The sequence below is a fragment of the Montipora foliosa genome, chromosome 11 (genome assembly GCF_036669935.1).
Source record: "Montipora foliosa isolate CH-2021 chromosome 11, ASM3666993v2, whole genome shotgun sequence".
Classification (NCBI taxonomy): Eukaryota; Metazoa; Cnidaria; class Anthozoa; order Scleractinia; family Acroporidae; genus Montipora; species Montipora foliosa.
In genome coordinates, this window is record NC_090879.1 from 27,927,008 (window position 1) to 27,944,507 (window position 17,500).

Below are 17,500 nucleotides of genomic sequence, written 5' to 3' on the forward strand. Positions count from 1 at the left end.
ACTTTAGCCCCTGTTTGAAAAGCCTTTTTTTGATACAGAAGCTAACATTTGACTACAAAATTAATTTAAATGTAGCTACCTCAGGAGAGCGTGCCACCAAGGCAGAGTAGTGAACTTTTTTCTGTGAAAAGACATACATGCCAAGCCGACCTCCTCTGTACCTCTTGTCGATTAAGTTCCCAGAGTCTGACAAAAGTTTGCTCCCCTGTAAGAAAATTAGGCCAGCATAATTTAATAACTGTGTTTGGATGAATAAAGTAACTAATCCCTTCACTAACAAAACCATAATATTCATATAAAGGAGCGCTGTGCTCTTTATTCTTGAAACTGCCACTATCAGTCTGGATTTGATCTCATCCACCCACCAAACCCACGCATGAATGTGAAAGGAGGATACTGAGACCACTATACCAGTCTCCCCCGTTCATGCATGAACAGTCTGTGGGTTCTTTAACATCCCACACTGTTGATTGACAGGAATTAAGGGTTGCGAAAAGGGCCTATGGTTTATAGTCCTTGTCTGAGAAGACTTGAAAGTCTAATGATTTGCAGATTAAATTACAAAGGCAGTATATGTTCTGCTCAGTTGTTTTTAAGACCCTGGGTGTTGGTCTGACTGGGGTTGTGAACTCCTGATCTGATTTGCATGAAAGCCTGATCATGCTTAACCAACTGAGCCACCACTGGATGCTGGTAACAGTGTACATTGAACAAGTCACTGATCAACATAATTTCCACATTAAATTACCTGATACCAACGCACACGAATTCGCCCAGAGTCTGGATCATGCAAGAGCCTCCAGCGATAAGCCACATTAGTAACCCACTGAGGTTTAGGGTCATACCACAGGACATGTGACTGATTGATGGTGTTTCCTGTCTCCCACAGGGCATCTCTAAGGCTTATACCAGGACCTGAATGTGATTCAATAGCCTGGGGCAATTAAATCAAATGATTTATAAATAAAGTTAACCCGGATGGAATGATTCATAATTCACACACAATGAAAATGTTATTTTTTAAAAATAACAATCTTTAAATTTACAATCTTTACTTTCATCACTTGCATTATTATAATGTTTCCTCCTTGCCAAGGCACTCTATCAAAGACCTTTTGGCAAGTAATCAACCCATCAGTTATTTTAGGGCTAGCCAAGAAAGTATGCATTGAAGTATACAACACAATGCAATACTTTATTTAACGAGGGTAACACATCCTTAAAAAACACTTTTAAATTATTTAAAATTGTTTTTTGGCATGTTATGCAATTATTGGGAACCTTATGAGATAATTATAAGGATAGATTGCCACCATCATTTGAATGCTAGAGGGACTTGAAACGAGGTGTTTCATGAGTTTGCTACATGTACATGTATACCGAAAGGTGTTTGATAAGTCACTCAGAAGGGCCGACACCTCCATATGTCAGGCTAATTAAGCTACCACAAAGTATGCATTGAAGTATCCTTTACAATTAAAAATAACAATAATTATTAATAACAATCTTTAACATCAATTTAACAAATTGACGTCATTTTTTAATGCGTCTGTCCTCTTATTGATGGTAAATTGCATAATTCCATTGTAAAATAATTATTTGTTTTTTACAATAATTATTATTATTAATAACAAAACCCCAAAATGGTTAATTGCCAGGTTAAAATGAGAGGAAAAGATGCAGTAAACAGGTATGAGCATGAACTTTATTCAAATAATGATGCGAACCTTTTGTCAATAGCTTTTCTCACTTTCTGATTGGCTACTTACAATAGTCATAAAATTTCATTCGTTAAAAAGTTGACCGTTGCACAGATTTTCACATAAATTAGAATTATCTGTCTACTCTCATTGATGATAAAAATTAGCCAATGAGGGCACAAGAATTTAGATGTAAAAATTGGTTTGATAAGGCTAAAAAGTGCAGCCTTCCAAATTTAGGGGTGGCGAATGGTAAATGCGAGACTTTGCGAGACGGCGAGACCAGCGTTTTTCTTTGCGAGCCCGAAGCATTTTGACTTTTTAGATTGCGAGACTGAGACTTCAAAGTGTTTGACACCTTCATATAAAAAACAAGATTGCGAGACGCAGATAACCGCTCAAAAAACGAGACTGCGAGACCCGTGAAATTCGACTAAAATTTTGCGAGACCCAGAGTTTTTGATCAACCATTCGCCACCCCTAAATTTTGTTATAATTGAAATTAAAGCTAAGGGGATGGTAGCTATATGTACATCATCTCGAGTCAGGTGATGCACTGTGTTGACATACCATAAGGTTGATTCCTTTCCTTCCAACTGATCTTGGGTAAGGTGCATTGGCATCTAGATTGTATGACTGGGTCAGTCTCTTCCACGAACACACATAAAATTTCCTGCCCAAAGAAGAAAAGAATTGAAAGAACTAATTTCCTAAAATGCTTTTCCCCAGTAAAACTCGTCAAGCTGCAGCCAAGCAAGTGATTTGGGTGCTTCCCTTTAAACCAGTTTGATATTGTACCAATAGTCACGGATTATCCTGACAGCCAGCTTGCACTTTTCCCTCAGCTCCATGGTCAGTTTTCTGACTCGGCGAGTCTAAAACACAGGTCACAGGTCAGTGGACAATTCACTGTGCTACAGATGAATAAACAACACCAAACGCGTCTCCTAGCCCTAATCACACTTCAAAAATGTTGCTTCAGCTCCAGGGAAAACTTCTGACTTAGTTTGTTCATCAGCAGAGCAGGGACTTCCAGTGTTGACCTGTGACCCGAGACCTGTGTTCTAGACACGACTTCTCTGACTCGGCACTTTTAAATAGCCATGTGGTCTTCCTTCCAATGAATTCTTAAGTCCTGTCAAAATTTGAGCTTCAGTTGAAACATAAGGAAATTTAACGAAATACTTACAGTCTGTTATACTTTCAATATTGGCTAGCTAAACATTTGAAGCAAACATGTCCATGCACTTAGATGCATCTACAATTTATAATATTAATTATTCACCGACAATAGACGAACTTTACTCTGATAATACTCTCAACTTTTCATTGAGGATCACTTCCTTATAGCCCTTTTTACAATATCTTGTTGAAAATGTACACCCGGCCTAATTACCTGTTGCTCTGGTAACCAAAAACAATGCCAGCAAAATCATCATCTGTATTATCAGATATAAAGAATGTTCCACTGTAGTCAACATGTCCAAATTTTGTGTAGCTTATCAACAGGCCTGGGTTGCTGAAAAACAACCACAAATAAAAAAATCAGTTTTAATAATTATTATTAATTTAACTCTTTCACTACTGCTGTCGAGAGGACTCTACACGATAGGACTGCATGACTCCCAGTGCGAATGTTGAGAATACTTGACACGAGAAATTAAAGTGTCCCCAAAGTGCTGTTTTTTTCCTATAGGGGCATGCATGCAATAGAATTCTTTCTCATACCCTACAGGACAACAGTAGTTTGACTAGTTATGCCATTTTTGGATGATAGTTCTAAAGAAAACCAAGTGATTCAAGACATGTTTCCTTCCTTGTCATTGGCATAGACATGAACTTGTGAAATGGGTGTTTACTGTATTTCTTTATTTAGTTAAGATAGATAGGCCATGCTTTCACATAAATTAAGACAGCTCAAACAATGTCAAATTTTTGATTTTATATCATCCGTACTATTAGGTAATCACATGATTTTGAGTGCAATTTGGAATAAATAAGCACGAGCCCATAGCGCGAAAGCAATTTGTCTTTTAAAAAATCTACAAGTACTCATTTATTCCAAATTTGCAAGAGAAAAATCATGTGATTACTTATTAATAATATACATGAAAAACTTCGAGTTGGTTAAGCAGAAGAAACTTAACACACGCGTATCTGAGTGACAGAATCAGAGAAAAATTGCGTCATAAATTGTGCCATTCAGGGCGCATGCTTGATTTGAAGGCAAAAGATTTTGATTGGTTCTGAGCAAACCCTATTGTTTATTAGCCAATCATAATCCAGAATTTCAACGTGTAATTTGCACTGGTATTACACTTTTTTGCACTGTGTTACACTTGTATTGCAATGCTCTCAGCCAATCAGAATCGAGTAAGTTTTTCATGTATAATATTGGTCCTGTAAATATTATCGTAGCAGTGTCAGAAGAACCAAAGTTATAGTTTATTCTTTGAGAGTGGTTTTGTTTGGTGTCTAACATTGCAGAAAAAATGCAGCAGTTATGGGGTGTACAGACAGTAGAAAAGTCAGCAGTGAAAGAGCCCTTTCAGCCCTAACGTGGTCGCCATTGACGAGTAAACCAGTCTGGCATTAAACAGAGTAAAAGTCTTTAAGTGTCACTCTTAAGAGGAAAAAGGTTATTAACCCTTGATTCCTTTACAAGAGCGTAAAATTGGAGTACCCACAAAAACATCTCAGCAAATTTTAGAGAGTTAGGACAATGTGTGAGCTGGCGAGTCATGTGAGCCATGGCTGCAAGTCATGCGAGCCAACATGGCGAGCCATTCGAGTCAACATGGGAGTCACACAGTTATTGAAAGCTAATCGTTTTAAAATGGGTGCTTAGACTTAAGGACGTTCGCGCCAATTGTTTCTGCACATCCTTACTGCGCACGCAAATGCACACACCACGTCATACACGAGCGCGCGCGCTAAGTAATAAAATGAGAAATGGTAGGGCAAAAGGCCATTGCTATAGCTTTGCATGGATTTAACGGTCTTGGACGTTGGGTGACCTCAATTTTTCTTTCCAGAAACGGATTTTATTTACAATTATCTCCATGTTGTCCAAAAATGAACAAAAAATCAATGTGGGAAGTTAAAAAAAATTCAAGATTTCTGCTCACGGGACATCAAATCCTGCTATCTTGCGGTGGCAAGGCGCGTGAAACTGTGGTCGCTAAATGCGAACTTGATCTTTAAGGAACCTCACCAGTTGACTAAATTCACTTAATAAGTCAACTTAAACAATATTTGGCAGAGAAGATTTCACTTCAAAGATTTAATTGCAATATATTTGGGTTTACAGACACTGGTCTTATTCGCTAACGCAGCCCGATTTTGTCACATTTTGGGTGCTTTACCGGGCATGTTCTATCGAAAACGAAGTCGGTGACCCCCCATTTTTTTTACATTTCTGACATAACTAACTCATCATCTTACAGTGGTAAAAGTTTCGGAAAAAAATCAATGTTGAAAAATTTTCGTGCGAACGTCCTTAATTACTGTTTATCAGCACTATTTGAAATGGGTGCTTACTATAGACTAAAATGCGAAATTCGCATGGCTTGCCTGGCAAGGCTTAAAACATGGGAGACTTGGTGTTTAGTTAACATAAATTACATTATATAGTTTGTAAATCCAAAGGAAAATAAGAATTGATTTTTTTTAGTCATAGTAGCACCAATTGGCCCCTGAATGCCAACATCCCCCCCCCCCCCCCCAAATCCCCACTGACAAGTAAAATCATCTCTTAAGTGTCACTCCTGGGTTTCCATGGGTTAATTTTACCCACATTTGGCCAGAATCGATCCAAGCCACAATACTGAAAGGTAAATGCTTCCCTGCCAGTGCACCACTCCGGCTCCCCTTTATAACCCATTCACTCAGAACTAGGATTGAGACTTGTTAGATTTTACTCTGTCTGGACAATTTTACTTATCAGTGGGTGATGGTTCAGAAGTTAATATAATTATTGAAAAAGGACTTTGAATTATGTAAGTAGAAAGCACTTACCCATTTGCAGTTTGCACAATTTCTAGCCCCTCATCGAAAACATTCCATTTTGGAGGTACTTGTGCTTTCCCGACACCATCTAAAATGACTTCCTGATACAGACTAAAGTCAGTTTGGTTCAAGAATCTGTTCACTGGATAGTCATCCTGCACAGCAAAAAGTAAGTCAGATCAGTGATGGATGATTTGAAAACAAACTTCAGCATGTCAGTAGCAGTTTCTTTCACACTTAAAACTCAAACTTCATTACCCCATTGACCCCTGAGAGTGACACTTGATGGATTTTACCCTGTCTAACGCCAATAGATTTTACTCTGTCAAACGCCAGAAGATTTTACTCTGTCTAACGCCAAATGATTTTACTCGTCAATGGGATGTGCCCTAGGGCGTTTGAGGTGTGAATGTCCCCATTGGAGCCTTTCTATAATGGTTTAATGTTGTTTGAAAATGCTTATAATCATTTAATTGTATGTTAAACATGTACCTTAATATCATAGTCCAATAACTGATATGATGGCATCAGCTGAACATCTACATTTAAATGTTCCAGCACCAAACAAAGCCCACCTAGGTGGCTTTTCACACCAAAAGCCTTAAAGTTTTTAGGCATCACTGCTCCTGCTGATCAGTGCTTGCCAGAAAATAGCACAGACCACAATGCCGCGAAAACCTGCTCACTCAGGAGGAGGGCTGGCACAGTGGTGAGAGCACTCGCCTCCCACCAATGTGGCCCGGGTTTGATTCCAATGAGACTTCACACGTCACTCGAGTTTGTTGCTTCTACGTTCTGCCCTAAGAGGTCCCTTCCCCTGGGGAAGGGGGGAAATCCCATATAAAAAGGACGGGGGTGCTTGTCATACCTTTTAGGGGTTAAAAAAGCAGTTTTGGTACCTCTTAGGGTGTTCAGCCTTAAAAGGTCCGAAAGAGGGAGCTTTAGTGGTACCTTTTAGGGTAATGAGCCAAATAATTATGACAGGAGACATTCGACAATTAACTAATTTTTAATTTTGTCTAATTAAAACCCAGAATTTGGTACCTCTTAAGGGCAAAAAAATTTCATGCCATGCCCACAAGACAGGATCTTGGTACCTCTTAGGGGTTCTTTTCAAAATTTTCAATGAGTAGCCCCGTCCTTTTTATATGGGAGTCCCCCCACCCCGGGATTTTCCCCTCTCCTCTTGATATGAGTTGATTTGATTTCTGCGCAGTGTCCCAATTGGTGCCCCAATTCTAAATATACTTGACACTTAAATGGAGTTCATTATTCTACAAAGGGGTCTTGACAAACTGCGAGCCATGTGAATCATGCATGTTGACTCGCATATAAGTCTATAACACCCATTTCAAATACTGCTGATGAACAGTGTTTAAGTCAATTAAGCACCCATTTAAAAATGGTTAGCTTTCAATAACTGTGAGCTACGACCGATTTTTAAAAAGTTAGCTTCCAATAATTGCGAGTTTACTCGCATGGCTTGCACATTGACTCACACGGCTCACTGGCTCACACATTGTACAAACTCTTTGCAAAGAATCTGTGAACACTACTGGGTTTATGGTCCTTATATCTACACAGCTAGGAAGACCTCAAAGTCTTGAGCAACTTTTACAGATGTGTACTGCCGCCAGTGCACAGTGGAAATAAAACACTTCAAACTGGACCTAATTATATGCCCGGGATTATATGTTTGTAAAGGAAATGTAGTGTTCTGACTCTCTCTCTCTCTCTCTCTCTCTCTCTCTCTCTCTCTCTCTCTCTCTCTCTCTCTCTCTCCCTCTCCTGGAAACATGGCTGCAGGAACCTATATTTTATCTTGTAAGAAGGGGCAGGTACAAAATACAGGTCACAGGTGACAAGCAGGTCACCTTTTTATCGATACAGAAACAACCCTAACCGTTTTCGAATGCTAACATTAGGTCTATTAGGTTGGCTTAAATGAATATTTAGGATTCTTTCTGTATTGGCAAACAGTGACCTAGCTGTGAGTTGTGACCTGTCTTTTGTACCTGCCGAGTAAGATGGGTGGTCCATTGAAGTTTTTGTGGTGTTTCAATTGACAAGATTATACCAGCACAGTTTTAACCAGTGGTTTGGCAAGAAAGAAAAAAGGATACCTGATAATCAAAGGTGAAATCACTATCAGTATCACCAACACAGACATCACCAATGCCATCACCATCAGCGTCAGCCTGCATGAGGTAGAACACAGCGTTAGCAAATGCCTTCCTTGCCCATGACATGCTTTGCAAAGTCTAATACAGGGAATGTTTCAATAATCTCTGATTGTTACAGAGGTATCATTTTATGGTCATTTTGGAAAACCTTGATGTACCTAGTGTACACTCGGATGCTTGTACAGCTGTTCTGAACATCTCATAGAGACAAAATCCCACCAAATCACAGCTCTATAGACCCATGGACCTGTGATTTCAACTATTTTACGTAAGTGAAGAATACACTTTGCTGGAAATTGCTGGGGAATGAAGCAAGAACTTGCAAACTGTGACCTCTTGCTCTGGACTCCTCACCATGGCCAAAACTGAATTGGTCGACCAGCTACTACTATGCAGAGACCCTGGATGTCTACCTGAAGATCTTCCAACCTTGATGCAAGATCGGGGTGGATGGCGTGATAGGCCACACGTCTGAGCTAGCTCGACCAGATAATGATGATGTTACACAGGTAGAACAGAAATGCAAGATGACCTTGGGGAAAAGCCTTAAAAGTTTTTAGGCATCACTGCCCCTGCTGATCAATGTTTGCCGGAAAATAGCACAGACCACAAATGCCAAGAAAACCTGCTCACTCAGGAGGAGGGCTGGCACAATGGTGAGATGACCTTGGGGATATTGTCATTATGCCAGCTGGTTAGGTGGATGTCACAATCAGGATTGGTAACCCCTCCATTGGCCTTACCTGGTCAGAGTGAAAGTCTCAAAGGATGATAATAACAACTCATGAAAGACAGAAGTAATCCCCGCGAGAACGCATGTTTTATGAGTCAAATGAGTCAATGAGACTCACAGTCAATATAGCAATAATTTGTTGATTAAGCCTAAGCCCTCGTTTCAGTGATTAGGCCTAAGCAATCTCTGAAATTTTATGGTTTAATTAACTGCACTAACGCGTTGACTCATTGACTCATGACTCATTGACTCATAAATACTTAACACTCAATCCGCGCACTTATCTGGACAATGTAAGCAACTGTCTAATAGACACCTGAAACATTCAGTCTGCTTCAATGGGACTCAAACCAATGACCTCTGTGATACCCAAATACTGACTATAAACTGAGCTATGAGGCCACTCAACTGGGAGCCAGTCAATTTGTTGGGTTCACATGTTCCCGTGAAAGGACTGAAGAAATATGAAATAAATGTACCAGGTATATATTTGAAGTGTGTTTAAATTGTCCAGTTAAGTGCAAGGGTCACTAATTTTCTACCTTTCGTCAAGAACCCACACTTCAAATAGATAAATTTACTTCAGTGACAACTTAAGCTCTGGCTACACATTCAAACATTGTTACAAAACATTTGTTGGATCAACAATGTTAGAATGTGTAGCATGCATTTTCTCCAACATACAACAAATGTTGAAGTGTAGCTGCCCTTTCAACAATGTTGTATTGCAAAGACCAATCAGGGTTAAGGGCCCAGTCTCCAAAACACAAACAAAACATACACCATCATAAGGTTATATTGCAACAAAAGTGACATGTTTCCAACAATGTTATGCGTATCCAACATTGTTAGAAGCGTTCTTACAACAATGTTGGGACGTGTTTTTCTAACTATGTTAAAAAGTGTAGCCCGGGTTTAGTCTTGCTGGGTGCACAGAGACCGTTAACTTATCAAATCAAATCTTCCACATGAAGTTAAGGCAGATTATTCGTTTTGACAAATTTGTTTGTCAAATGTACAAATTATGACCCATCTCTGCTCAGGAAGGACTGTTGTGGTTCAAATTTGATTTTTCTTTGTCTAATATTCATAACCATAATCTGAAACAAAAGAAAAATCAAAAATGGAACTTGTTTAAAAAATTTTTAACCAAACATATAATTGAACCATAACATAGGTCTTACTTTCAAGTCATGACTGGGACAACACTCTAGAAAACAATGAGTTTTCTTATAACCTCTTATTTTACTGCAGAATTGAAAGAGGACAGTAATCTTTTTTTTTTTTTTTGCACTGAGGTCCATTTTTTGCATGTATCTGCTATAAGTTTCTTAGTGTTTCTCAAGCCAACACTAGTGGTCTTTGGTTGGGTCTTTTTTCCTGCTCCTGCCTTTGCTTTGATAACCATAATCATGATTACATAAGAGTACAAGTCTATGCATTTTCAGATGATGAGGCTGACTCAGATCCTGTCAGGGAAACAGTGAAAGAAAGAGAGGGAAGGAAGGAAGGAGTGAAGGAGAGAAGCAAGGAAGGAAAGAACGACGAAGGAAGAAAGGAAGGGAGGCTGGGAGGGACGAATGATAAATAGCCAAAATTAATAATAAACTGTTGAAAATCAGTGTGAAATTTTCAGTCAGGATGCAGCTCTTTACAACCTCTAATTTCATTGGATCCTTTAGGATGCAGCTCTATTGTTTTTAGGATTAGGGTCCATTGTTTCTTTTGTATCATTCTTTGTGTCTGTTGTTTTCTGAACCAATCCTGAGAGTCATTCCGCGAGCTGCGTGTCGGCCCCAAATTTGGAGCTCACCTGATTTGTGTTTGCTACAAGAGGGCAGTTGTCTTCTGAATTCAAAATGCCATCTCCATCTTTATCACTGTCGCAGCTGTCTCCAAGCTTGTCATTTTCAGTATCGAGCTGGAGACAAATATTGAAATTTTTAAGATAAGGAGTAATTCCTTCATTCCCTACATTTTACAGAAAACAGTCGCAAAACAGCGACCTGTTTGTAGTGGTCAGGCCCTGTGGCCCCAAATTTCCTTTAGTACAATAAACCCGTTAAGTCTATAATGTGTCAACCTTTAAGTTGTATCCAGCAGTGTAATAATGATCCAAAACTTGAAGGTTTGCTCACCAAAAAAGTCAATGTTTTAAGTTCTACTTAGGAGTACCGGAACCACATTTGCCCTCAGTGAAACTGTCACAGATCACTGTCAAGGAAAGATCTTGTGTCACTACTTTAGCAAAGATCCGACAAGAAAGCTTACTTGATCTCCATTGGGTATGGCTTTGCAGTTGTCTGTACTATCACCCACACCATCTTGATCTTCATCTGCATTTTCGTCACAACGGTCACCAATAAGATTCTCATTAATATCCATCTGTTGAGCATTTGAAACGTTTATACAGTTATCACATGCGTCTCCAACACCATCGTTATCAACATCCTCCTGGCCTGGGTTGTAGACCAGAGGACAATTATCCTCTTTTTCCACTCCGTCATTGTCCAAATCTGGATCACAAGCATCTCCAACGCCGTCACCATCACTGTCTCTCTGATCTACGTTTGCAACATCGACACAGTTATCACACTCATCTCCGATACCATCTGTGTCATTGTCTTCCTGGCCAAGATTCACTTTAAACTTGCAATTGTCCTTGGTATCAGTAACGTTGTCATTGTCGTCATCGACATCGCAAACATTGCCGAGATTATCCCCATCGTTATCTTCTTGTCCACTGTTTGGGATGGATGGGCAGTTGTCAATTTTGCAGTGTTGTTCAAAACAAGACAATGCCTGGTCAGGAAAGCCATCCAAGTCAGAATCTTTCCCACACTGTTCACCATTTCCAGCAAAGCCCAGTTTGCACTGGCAGAAAGCATTTGAATTATGTAGCAACTGGATGCATGAGCCATTCACCTTATTGCACAAGATGCAAGGGTCGGCTGCAATGCAAACTGCAGGGGAAAAAAATGAGAGTTGGTTTACTTACAGTTGCCATAGCTTTGTACTTCAGATTTAAAATTAAGCTGTCCAAGAGTATCAGAATATTGACAAGACTGCTTATACTGTGACTTGAGTATCTTCTTAGTCAAGGTCTACTCAATATACTAGCTACAACAAGTTGCAAAATTGTTGAGACACTTTCATTAAAAAACACCTTTTCTAGCTTCCAATGCCTGCCGTATCTAGTATTTAAACCCTTCCCACTTCCTCTCCCCTCTCCCCCTTTCAATGTTGACTGCTTAAGTTCCCAATATTTTTTTGTCTTGCTAGCAACACTGATAAGGGGGGCAGGGGGCCAGCAGTGTGAGAGATAATAGGGAAATTAATAACGCCCCAAGAAGGTGAAGTGTCTCCACTATTTTTGCAACTTGTTGTCTGATTGATTTCAATAATTTTGCAAGTCCGGATTTGAATCCTAAGGGAATCATTTCAACGTAGAAAAGCAGGAACTAAAGAAACAATCATTAAATATCGTATAAGCTCTGAAACATTTAAGAAGTTTGCACGCAAAGTGCAAAGCACATTGTACCAAACACGAAAGGATATTAATTATTGACATACGGTAACATCGATTTTCGAGTGTTTGCACTTATCATTGCTAACAGAAGACTCCGTACCAAGAAGGTGAAGTGTCTCCACTATTTTTGCAACTTGTTGTAGCTTCAAAAATGCAAGAAAGTTGACTTTTGTGAATTTAAAGGCTCATCAATATTTTTTTTGTTGCACCTAACCAAAATATATTTCATTTTCAAGACACACACATCCCCACATAAAAACAAATTGCATTTTGCTGTTTCTCCTTGAGACAACAATAATTTCATTCACTGCAGAAGTTACTCAAGGATCGCAAAACTGTCAGTTTTTTTCTTCCATGACTGAGCTTGTAAGTTGAATGGTTGTACATTTGATAACAAAAAACATATTTTTCAGTGAATTTCTGACTTGTATTGCATTTTGTGGCTCTCATCAATATTATATCTTTGCCTCTCACCCACTCAGTCATAAGCGTTTGTCCTCAATTTCTCATTTTTCATAAGACGACAGAAATTTGAATGTTTAACCAAATTGAAAAAAATGTTTGGGCCATGATTATTTACAGCTACAATTGTGCAGAGCCTATATGATCTATTTCCTTAAGTTTAAAAAAATGGGATGTTTATGAGGATGTTCCTTATTGATTTCAATTTGACAGCGACAGGGGCACAATATTAAAACCCACCTCCAAACAGTTTATTCCATCTCCCATCTGAACCACACTTTATGTTGGAAACAGTTTTGTTGAAGTATTGACGACATTTCACCTCACAAGTATCTTCGTATTTTGTTCCAGTGCAGTTGTAAAACTCTCCAAAAATTGGCGCCTATGTTGAAAAGGTTCCAATATGTTTTCCTTTGATACAGTTATATGTACCTGAATCTCTTTCATTAGCAATAATCAAAGGCAAGAGTATCCTAAACCAGCTGGAAGAAAAGGCTGAGAGAAAATATTTTTCAAATACTTGTTTTTACCCTACTCAAATGTGGCAGTGGCGTTTCTAAAACGAGGGTAAGGGTAAGACCAAGGGTCAGGGTAAGGGTAAGGATACAAATACAAAAGGTATCCTAAACATGCATAAAACGAAGCTAACCTTAGGCCTAATTAGGCCTAAACAAAAGTTTAAGGTTAGCTTTTATGCATTTTTAGGATACTTTCTGTATTCGTATCCTTACCCTTACTGTGACCCTTGGTCTTACCCTTACCCTCGTTTTAGCAACGCCGGTGTGGCAGGCTTAACCCATTGACCACTAGGAGTGAGAGTGGGAGTGTCCAACTCCATACAATTTTACTCATCAATGGAAGGCAATTCAGGAGTCAATGGGTTAAAAACCTTTATATCCACTCAAAAACTATGCCCCGATTAATCAACCCATTGACTGCTGGGAGTACAGTACGACTTTACGACGCTCAAGAGGGTTTTCAGCTGAGCGTGCACACGTAAGCCACACAAGCAATTCGTAAGCTGCTCGCATCAGCTCATGATTCAAATGGGTCACCAGAAATTACCTGGTAAAACATACCGCTAATTTCGCTCACCTTTCTCCTAATTCCTTTATATATATGGAATATAAATATATCTCCTATTCACGAAAACTACTAAAATTCTAAAGAAATGGTTTAATGGTCACTTAAATCCGTTTGTGTTGGCCTGAAGCTCCACTCGCGTGCGGACTCGAATGTGCTGGTGACGCATGCGTAAATGCTGATCTTGGAAAATCCTCATTTTTCCTGATTTTGCAACATTACTCGTTTATATCTCTGCTTCCGGACGGTGAATTTTTTTCATTTTCTGCATGTTAGCTTAGATTAATTTAAAACGTTTGTCTTTCAAATTTAAAAAAAGTCTGTAGGTGAAAAAAGAAATTAGCAACATTTCAAAAAAAACTTTTTTTACAGATTTTGTTGAATTTTAAATATTTTAGAGATTATTGCTAACAATACCTGGTAACGCTGAATGGGAAGATTTCACCGTCCCATTTTTTTCAAAAAAGACAATATATCATTGCCATGGTAACGTTATTTTGGAGGAAAATGTGATATGAGAAATCTATGATGGATACTTAACCCATTGACGGGTAAAATCGTCTGGTGTTAGACAGACAGCTGCGATATCATTGCCGTGGTAACGTTATTTTGGAGGAAAATGTGATATGAGAAATCTATGATGGATACTTAACCCATTGACTCCCAGGGGTTCCCCATTGACGGGTAAAATCGTCTGCCGTTAGACAGAGTAAAATACTAAGTCTGGCCGGTTTCGGCCGGTTTGGATGTCGATGGGTTAATACCCTGGCCAAGTTTTGTCTTGATACGATTACCCTAACTGTATCTAAAAACAGAATACCGTAGTTATTCGGTTATAAGGCGCACTCGGTTATAAGACGCACCCCAAACTTAGCAGTTTAATCAAGCTAAGTTCTCAAACTGAAAATTACGTGAAAATACTCGGTTATAAGACGCACCAAAAAATTGAGAGTTATCAAAAGGATGTGATGAATTTGAGAACAATTATCCTTACACAATTAGCATGCGAACTCTTTTTGTTAACGTAAACAGAGTGAAAAAGGCACGCATTTAATGATATACGTAAAAACAAAAGCCTGAAATGATAAACATACAACGCATACACGTTTATTTGAACCTTCCGACTTAATAAATAGTCAGAGTTCAGACTTCAGACTTCAAGCGAAAGCGAACAGCGCAAAAACTCCCACGGCAAGTCATTAACTGTCATTCAAAGGTGTTCGACAGCTGAATATCAACACGCCACCAAGGATGCAAATTTCAGTGCACAAGAAAGCCTGGATGAACGAAGAAGGTATGTTTTATCTCCGCACTGTTTGTTCAGAGAAGAAACTTTTCATGCGAGCGACAAACACGATTCTTGGAATATTCAAAACAAGTTTGTTCGAACGATTGTATCGTTGTCACGGGTATCACGTTACTGAGCACGTGTTCTTAAGGACGTATGCAAATTTCCGTGTGTTTGCTTTTCTCTTGAAGTTTAGTGTTATAAAGGTCTCTAAAAGCACTATTCTCTTTTAATAGACAACTAGTGTCCTTTTCTTGTGTTGTTTAAACTGCAAGTTCTTCTCAAATTGTGATCTTAAGATTTTGATTCGCGAAAATACTTGGCTATAAGACGCACCCCAATTTTAGCACTAACTTGCCACCCAAAGACAGATTTTTCTTGAAAAAACCGTGCGCCTTATAACCAAATAACTACGGTATGTTTATTTGTTTGAAAAGAGAACCTATTTCGAGCCAGTTTACACCCTCCGATATCTGATTAACTCTTAAAAACAACAACATCAAGACAATAAATGGAGGGTGTACACTGCAGGTTGCAGGGTAGGGTTGCAGGTCATTGTTTCTCCATAGCTGAAACCCGTCCTGACGAATATAAGAACTCCAAAGGTCGTCCGTTGGATGAGTGATGTTTTAATTAATATCTTTTCATGAATGCAAAATGCCAGCCATCGGTGTTCCAAATCGTAAGCGAGTTATTGAAATACATCACTATCAGAGTCATAAGCGAGTCGTCGGAGTGCCGAACTTGTCCACGGTCAGAGTCACGTTACGGGTCTATTCATCATTAGAGACCGCGCTATTGTTCAACCCTTTGAAGTTTGCCGAGTTTCCTAACCAGTCCCCTCTACTACCTATGATTTTTCACAGACCTTTTGTAAACGCATGCCTTGCGGATAATGAATGGTCGATAATGTCCTTCCTCCTGTGTTGTTATAGTTACAGAAAAGCACAGTCTGACAACTAAATCAGAGTTGAAGTCGGAAGAAACATTAGACTCTTGCACCACCAGAATTGTAGAAATGCTATTATAGCTCGATTGTTTTGCCAGATTAGGCCTTTATGCACTTGTATAGTTTACTATCTGATGGAATTTCATTGACTTCAACAACTATTCCAAGTAGTCTGATTAGGGTTAAACATTAAAAAAGGTCTCAAAACCCTGGGCTTAAAATTACTAAAGATAGAGGCTGTATGTTCCGTTGGCGTCGTTCCAGCGAATGGGGATTGTCAGAGGGGCAACGAGCTAAAATTTATTAATGAAATTCCAACAGGCGACACAAGAATGTTCCGAAATTGCGACATAGCTAGCTGTGAAATTCAGATGGAGGACATGGGCACCCCCCTAACAGGGCCTCAGAATTGCTTATGAATTCTGAATTCATTACCTCACTGACACTGAACTTCTGCCAATGCTCTATCTGTTCGGGTGCGACCAATTTCTTCGTTTCTTCAGCTCTTTCACCGTTAATATACAAAGTATAGGCCGATATGTTAGCTCATGCTGACCATAATAAAATGGGCTCTCTTAGCAAGCAGTATGAAAAAACCAAAACGGTGCGTTTCCAGCAATTTGAGATGTTCAAATTTCAAAAACTTTCCAGGGGAGCATACCCCCGGACCCCCCTAGAAGTTTTTGGCGCCTCTGGCACAAGAAACACAGAACACTTGTGCCTTTGATGCCATCTGCAGCAAGCATCTCACTCTTTGGAAACTGTAAGACTTGAGAGCTCTGCAGCAATGAAATCTCAAGTTTTGGCGCCATCTTTGACCCTGCAGTACTTTCCATGAAACAATCGCAGGCTCAATTTTCATGTAGCTCACCGCTGGCATGGTTGTTAGTAAGTCATTTAGAAAAGAGCAAGGGGTGACTCGTGGTCTCAGCTGATAGTTACAAGGTGTTTTGCCACCTCCGGCAAAAAGGAAAACAAGTAGAGCAGAACCTGCTCAGCTTACAAACAGCAAAAACAAAATCTTGATAGCATATAAAAGGAAGACACTAGACAACAGCATCCAAACTTTGGGTCTTTGAATGGTAACTTTGTAAGCTGCATTCAAGTACATTTTGCCGTGGTAGATATGGACCACTGTAAATCGGGTTCCCACGGTGCAAATAACAATACTCCAAAGTCAAAATTTGTAAACACAAATGCTCAAGTTACAAGTAATTTTATCGACCATTTCCTATACGTCCGTAAGGCGCACTTGCCCGGCTGACGACTTCGATATAAAATGAATATGGATCCCTGTGAAACAATCCAAACTTTTACTAATTCTAGTATTAGGCCATAACACTATGTTTCAGAACTTTATTGTAAAACAATCACCTGCAACCTGCCCTCCAGTCAATAAAGGAAGTTTTTGGCTCCATGACTGTGAATAGAAATGACAATAGTATACAGTGTACTATATAATGACCTGCCATAAGACATATTATAGTCACTCTCAACAGAATGTGATATATGACAAAGAGACATTTTAGGGATAAAATGTTGGCGGGTCTAAAACACAGGTCACT

The 17,500-nt window shown here is 39.2% G+C and overlaps 1 protein-coding gene across 1 annotated transcript in view; it reads right to left on the reverse strand.

Annotated features, from left to right (window-relative positions):
* The window catches only part of LOC137974725 (thrombospondin-1-like), a 45,630-nt gene that overhangs the window by 22,649 nt on the left and 5,481 nt on the right, over positions 1 to 17,500 (reverse strand). The window contains exons 5-13 of the mRNA XM_068821672.1: positions 12,856 to 12,997; positions 10,896 to 11,587; positions 10,438 to 10,545; positions 7,832 to 7,906; positions 5,718 to 5,863; positions 3,097 to 3,219; positions 2,271 to 2,373; positions 749 to 934; positions 80 to 205 (exon numbers count right to left, since the gene is read on the reverse strand). Coding sequence (XP_068677773.1) covers positions 80 to 205; positions 749 to 934; positions 2,271 to 2,373; positions 3,097 to 3,219; positions 5,718 to 5,863; positions 7,832 to 7,906; positions 10,438 to 10,545; positions 10,896 to 11,587; positions 12,856 to 12,997 — 1,701 coding nt within the window. The remainder of the gene's footprint in view (positions 1 to 79; positions 206 to 748; positions 935 to 2,270; positions 2,374 to 3,096; positions 3,220 to 5,717; positions 5,864 to 7,831; positions 7,907 to 10,437; positions 10,546 to 10,895; positions 11,588 to 12,855; positions 12,998 to 17,500) is intronic.